Genomic DNA, 6,000 nt, shown 5'->3' on the forward strand with positions numbered 1-6,000 from the left:
AATGCATTCCCAAAACAACATTGCAGTTTTTTAAAAAATAGATTTCATGATATTTGAGTGGGTATGAGAATTAGGAAAGATGAAATGAACAAATGTGTGAATTTTTTCTCTAATTACTGAAAATAACAGTATTATTAAATCAGTTCTGCTAATTAGCAGTGAGTTTGAACACTTAGTAACTCTACCACCCCCACTTTTTTAATTAAGTCTTTATTTTTGAAAGTATTACATATGTCCCCCTTTCTCCCCCATTGACCCCTTCTAGCCTGCCCCACCCCCACTTCTTAAAGCAGTCTTAGCAATGGCCTGGCAGGAGTCCGAGGACCCTCCTTGCTCAGGCGTCTCCCTGTGGCTATGAACTCCAGCTGACCCCCGTTTAGGGGAATTTCTACTACAGACAGTAGTGGAGTGCCAGGGATTAGCCTAATTTTTTTTTTATCCTCACCTGAGGATATATATTTTTTATTGACTTTTTTCTTTTTTTGAGAGAGAGAAACACCAATGTGAGTGAGAAACCTCCATCAGTTGCCTCCCAAACACACCCCAACCAGAGATCAAACCCGCAACCTGGGTATGTGCCCTGACCGAGAATCAGACCCATGACCTTTTGGTGTACATATGATGCTCCAACCAACTGAGCCATCCGGCCAGGGCCGCATGTTAGCCTAATTTCCACCCAAACAAGACATGCCAGCCCTTTGGGGGAAACAAATTATTGACCGTGTCAAAATGCAGGGACATTCTAAATGGATCATCCCGGCTGGCACCCTGGCACAGCTGGGGAGACTGAGGACAAGAGGAGACTGAGCATCTGGAAGGATAGGAGGTCCCGGGGCTGCGTCCAGGGCAAAGTGACAGTTGGTAGCATCTTTGCTCCTGAACACCTGGACAGAGTGTACACACACGCACACGCACGCACACCCTTCCTTCCTTAGTCCTTCCATCCTTCAAGTTCTTAGCCGGGTAGTAAGATGATTGGACAAAGAAAATGGAGGCATCCCAGGAATGCAAAGATAACCCTGGCCCCTGTGTGTATGATGTCTGGTATGACCTTAAAAACACACCAGCCACCGCCCGCTGTGCTTGCGAAGACCGTCATGGCCACGCAGTTAAGCGCTGGTGGGTCAGCCCTCCTCAGCGTGTCTCTTCTTGCACAGCCAGAGCAGGCCGGTCAGTGTGTGCTCTGCCCTGCGCTCTGAGGGGAGGACGTCCTGCCACCCTGGCGACGGTCCCCAAAATGCATATTACTCCTATAATGGGGCCTGGGGCGGGAAGAACACAGATAAGATGTTTTTGAAACAAAACCCTATTCCGGGTTTTTTCATTGGTCACAGCAGGACTGTGTTCAAGTGAAAAGCACTCAGGATAAGCAGCGCTCCCCCTTCTGCAGGTGACTATTATCGGGTACACGTTCGGGATCCCCGACGTCATCATGGGCATCACTTTCCTGGCGGCGGGCACGAGCGTTCCAGACTGCATGGCCAGCTTAATCGTGGCGAGACAAGGTACCCATCGCGTCTCAGCCCCCCGCGCCATCGGCATCACCATGCGGCCCCTCACCCCTGCCCCCGTGACAGTTCACAGCTCTTAGGACGTGCAGTTCAGCTCAGCCGTGGAGGAAACTGTGACGCCTGGAAAGCACGTGTCGGGCTCCACCCGTGGGGAGAATGCTCCCGGGATGAACTCCAGGCCTCGAGGCACATCTGTGTGCGTGCAGTTCTGTGAAAATGAACTTGTTCTGAAATCCCTAATGTGAGATTGCACAGGGCTGAAGCCCAGACTTCTTTAAAAAAAAATTTTTTTTTTAATTGATTTCAGCAAGAGGAAGGGAGAGGGAGAGATAGAAACATCAATGATGAGGAAGAATCATTGATCGGCTGCCTCCTGCACGCCCCCTACTGGGGATCGAGCCCACAACCCGGGCATGTGCCATGACTGGGAATCAAACCGTGACCTCCTGGTTCATAGGTCGATGCTCAACCACTGAGCCACGCCTGCTGGGGTAAAAGCCCAGACTTCTAGCAAACGAGGTAGTAACGAGGAATGTTCTGGTCCCAGGAAGGCAGGGTGGGGGTGTCCTATACCTCCAGCTGTTTTCCTCTGCTTCTTCGAAGTTCTAGAACTTGTACAGTTGTTTGGCTCGTTTGGTCCTTTTTCTTGGGGCTTACCCAGCCACGTGGGTTGAGCCAGGTAAGCAGGACCAGCGTGCTCTTTGCAAGGCAGAACCAAAGAGCCAGCCTTGTTTACCGCTGCTTTCCAGCTCGGACCCCCCACAGGTCTCCCTCCGTGGATGAAAGTTTGCAAGTATGGGGGGCAGGAGTGTGAATATGGAGGGAAATCTCAGAGCAGACAGGGGAGGAGAGAGGCGCCCAGCGGGGAGGTTGGCCCTGGAGAGAGGGAAAGTGGGTCGTGCGTTCCTCACATTCGGAAGCGAGCGCTGCCAGAGATTCTCCAAGGGCAGCCTGTGCAGCGCGGGCAGCCGGCCAAGCCTGAGAGGCCTCGCCCTCTCCTCCCACCCTCGTTACACCTCCCACCTGGCCGGCTGGTGCCTGTCCCCTCGCTGGGGGCTGCGAGGGAGCGTCTGTCCCAGGCCCCTGTCTTTGGCTTGTAGATGACCATCGTCAGGTCCCCGTGACGTTCTCCCTGCACTGTCTGTGTCCACGTTTCCCCTTTTTCTAAGGAACCAGTCATATTGGATTAGGGCCCACCCTCGTGACCTCACTTCGGTTATCTCTGCAAAGACCCTGTCTATAAACCATTCCCATTCTGAGGCCCTAGGGGTGAGGACTCCAACGTATGAACCGTGGGGGTCACCGTTCAGCCCACCCCAGGCCCCTGTGGACTTCCGGAGGGAGTGGGCCTTGGATCTCAGAAAAAGGGTTTAGAAACATGGGATCTGTGAAGAAGGCATTCCTGTTAGGGGACGGCTCTGATAGAGCAGGTAAGGGGAAGAACGGATTCCCGTGACCTGCTCCTGGTGAATGACACGTGGCCATTGCCCCCTCCAGGCCTTGGCGACATGGCGGTCTCTAACACCATAGGGAGCAACGTATTTGACATCCTCGTGGGACTCGGAATACCGTGGGGTCTGCAGACCATGGTTATCAATTACGGATCCACAGTAAGTTCCTCGCGCCTCCTTAGCAAGCGAGCCAGACGCCAGGCACGTGCGTGTCACAGGAATGATGGTGCCGTGGGCCTTTCCCAGCCGGGGGCTCTGGGAGCCACACTCCCCAATTCTCCTTGGCACCCCCGCGCCCACTTTCCACGAAGGCTTCCAGAGCAGCCTGAGGGGTGCCTGCAGGGGAAGCCCCGTGAGCCCAGCTCTCCTCGGTGCTTCTGCCCCGTATCTCAGCCCCTGCTGGGCCTGTCCCCTCCTGGTCCTTTCCTCAGACAAGCAGAGTCCAGACTTGAACCCACAGTTCGCTGGTGGTCCACGGCCACCTGCTCACCTGGAACAAGCCTTCCAGGTGGGGGAGGGAGGGAGCGGGGCTTGCAGATGGACGGGCCCTGAGCAGCCCGGAGAGTCAGGCCTGTGTTTGTTTCTCTGCAGGTGAAGATCAACAGCCGGGGCCTGGTCTACTCCGTGGTGTTGTTGCTGGGCTCTGTGGCGCTCACTGTAAGTTTTTACATTAAAAAAAAAAAGCCTCATGCTTCATTGCATTGGATTTACCCGGTCACTATGTGTCTCTGAAACCCCTCTTTCTTCCCCCCTGGCAGTGAGGGGCAAAGCTGAGGAAACAGAGAAATTCAGATACCCCAGACACAATCCGTGCCAATAATGTTGGAAACTGCCCTGGTCGGTGTGCTCAGTGGTTAGAGTGTCGGCCCATGCACGGGGTGTGATCCCCGGTCAAGGGCACGTACCTGGGTTGCAGATTCCATCCCCGGCCCCACTCAGGGCTTGTGCAGGAGGCAACCAGTCGATGTGTCTCTCTCACATCGATGTTTCTCTCACTCTCCCTCCTTTGCTCTCTTCCCCTCTCTAAAAAGTCAAAAGAAAAAAAATATCCTCTGATGAGAATTGACAAAACAAAAATGAGAAGAATGTTGGCACCCACCACTGCACTCTTCCCTGGACAGCTAAGAAGTCACCAGAGGAAAAGAAGTCGGTCTCTCCCTAGGAGAGACGTCCTCCCCCAGCTCGTCAGAGCTGGCAGATGGGGGCATGTGGCCAGGCCTGGGGACTGGCACGCAGTAAAACTCGGGTTTCTATACTCCACGTGCCCAGGACTGTGCTCAGCTCTTTACTTCTGCTGACTTGTCAGTCCTTACAAACACCGGGTGAAGAGAGCAAGCAAGGCTCAGGGGGCGAGTGACTTGCCCAAGGTCACGCGTCTAGGAAGTGGCAAAGCTGGGCTGGAGGGCCCGTGACATTGCTCTGATGCGGTGACTATGATCCCACCGTGAGGAGCCTCGATTCAGGGGTCAGAGCGAAGGTAGTAGAGGGAGGTGTGGAGAGTCTGGGAAGAATTTAGAATGAGGGTGTGTTCCAAACTGTCCCTCAAACACACACACACACACGTAGGAGAAGGTTGTCCAAGCTGAAGTTTGCCAGACTGTAGGCCAACAGCAGCCTTGGAGGTTTCGCTGAAGAGGGCCGAGGCTACCAAGTTCTGAAGCAAAGGGAGGACCTGGCAGAAGACCCTAGCTGATGCTAGAGAAGGTCTGGGTGGGGAGGGCCTGTTCCCTGAGGGCAGCTGGCATGTGTCCCCCCAGGGCTGGGCCAGTGTCTCGCCTGGCCATGCACAAGTCTGAAGCCTGCAGGGCTTGCGCTGATCAAAGCAAGGCTATGCCTGGCAGCACCCCTCTGCTCCAGCCCACGCTGTGGGGGAAGTTGTGGGGTTCTGGTTTGTGTGTCGTTTCCCAGTACAAAGGCCTTTTGTATGTATCTCTCTGCCCCGAGCCCAACCCTTGCCCCCTCTCCCGCCAGGTCCTAGGCATCCATCTCAACAAATGGAGACTGGACTGGAAGCTGGGCGTCTACGTGCTGGTCCTCTACGCCATCTTCCTGTGCTTCTCCATCATGATCGAGTTTAACGTCTTCACCTTTGTCAACCTGCCGATGTGCCGAGAAGACGACTAAAGCCAAGCTCTGCCCGCTGGGAGCTGTTCTGGACACCGGCCTAGCGTCCTCCCCTCGCTCCCTCCCCCACGAGTCCCCTGCGCCGGCAGCCACCGGCTGTCTTTTCTTACACTGGAAGGAAGAGCCATCATGGTCTTTGGCCACGGCCCGGCTGCTGGGCGTCCTCCTCTTCCTGGGAGTCAGCCCTGCCCTCCGGAAGGCGAGATGCAGGGGCCGCTATTTGAGCATCTTTGCCGCCCTGAGCTGCAGTCACAGGACGTGGCGCGTGTCCCATCTCTCGTGGACACGTAGGTCAGAAGGACTTCTGGATGCAGTTTGTCCTTCTGTTTCGCGGCATCCTGAGAAATGAGGTGGTCGGTGACGGTGAAGTCTCCGGGGGCAAGTGCAAAATGGGACTGTTGTCCTCAAGTGTCTCCTCTGGGCCAGAGGGGGGCATTGCTTAGGCAGCTTTTGCTGCAAAGAGAGGAAGAGCCACCGACTTCTGCTGGAGCAGGGGCCTCCCCCTGCCGGGGGTGCGGGGCTGTGATGGCAGACACCCCACCCCTTTTTCTAGACCAATTGGAAGAATGGAAACCGTTTTTTCAGGTTTGTTTATTGTTTTTACAGCAGAAGCGAGAAAACAAGAATGCAATATTCTTCTCCTTGTATTGATGCATTCAGAGAATGAGCAATGAAATATTAAACATGAAATGTCCTACAGACCATCATACTTGAAAAATATCATTCCATACAAAATGGGGACCAAAAAGGTAACACTCACGGAAAACGGGTCCTGTGTGTGTGGTGTTGCATGGATGCTGACATGCTTGGTGTGGCGCTTGGGAAGGAGGGAGAGACTAATGTCAAAACGGGTGCTGATTCAGACGCGATGGAGCTCGTGGTTCACAGCCATACATTCCAGACCTTCCGTGGGA

The 6,000-nt window shown here is 54.4% G+C and overlaps 1 protein-coding gene across 2 annotated transcripts in view; it reads left to right on the plus strand.

Annotated features, from left to right (window-relative positions):
* The window catches only part of SLC24A4 (solute carrier family 24 member 4), a 117,697-nt gene extending 111,909 nt beyond the window's left edge, over positions 1–5,788 (plus strand). For both annotated transcript variants that reach the window (XM_036315810.1, XM_036315799.1), the window contains exons 14-17: positions 1,391–1,505; positions 3,009–3,121; positions 3,554–3,619; positions 4,934–5,788. In XM_036315810.1, the coding sequence (XP_036171703.1) occupies positions 1,391–1,505; positions 3,009–3,121; positions 3,554–3,619; positions 4,934–5,086 (447 nt within the window). In that variant the 3' untranslated portion in view covers positions 5,087–5,788. The remainder of the gene's footprint in view (positions 1–1,390; positions 1,506–3,008; positions 3,122–3,553; positions 3,620–4,933) is intronic.
* Positions 5,789–6,000: the final 212 nt, after the last annotated feature.

Source organism: Myotis myotis, unplaced genomic scaffold (genome assembly GCF_014108235.1).
Source record: "Myotis myotis isolate mMyoMyo1 unplaced genomic scaffold, mMyoMyo1.p scaffold_m19_p_1, whole genome shotgun sequence".
NCBI classification, from domain to species: Eukaryota; Metazoa; Chordata; class Mammalia; order Chiroptera; family Vespertilionidae; genus Myotis; species Myotis myotis.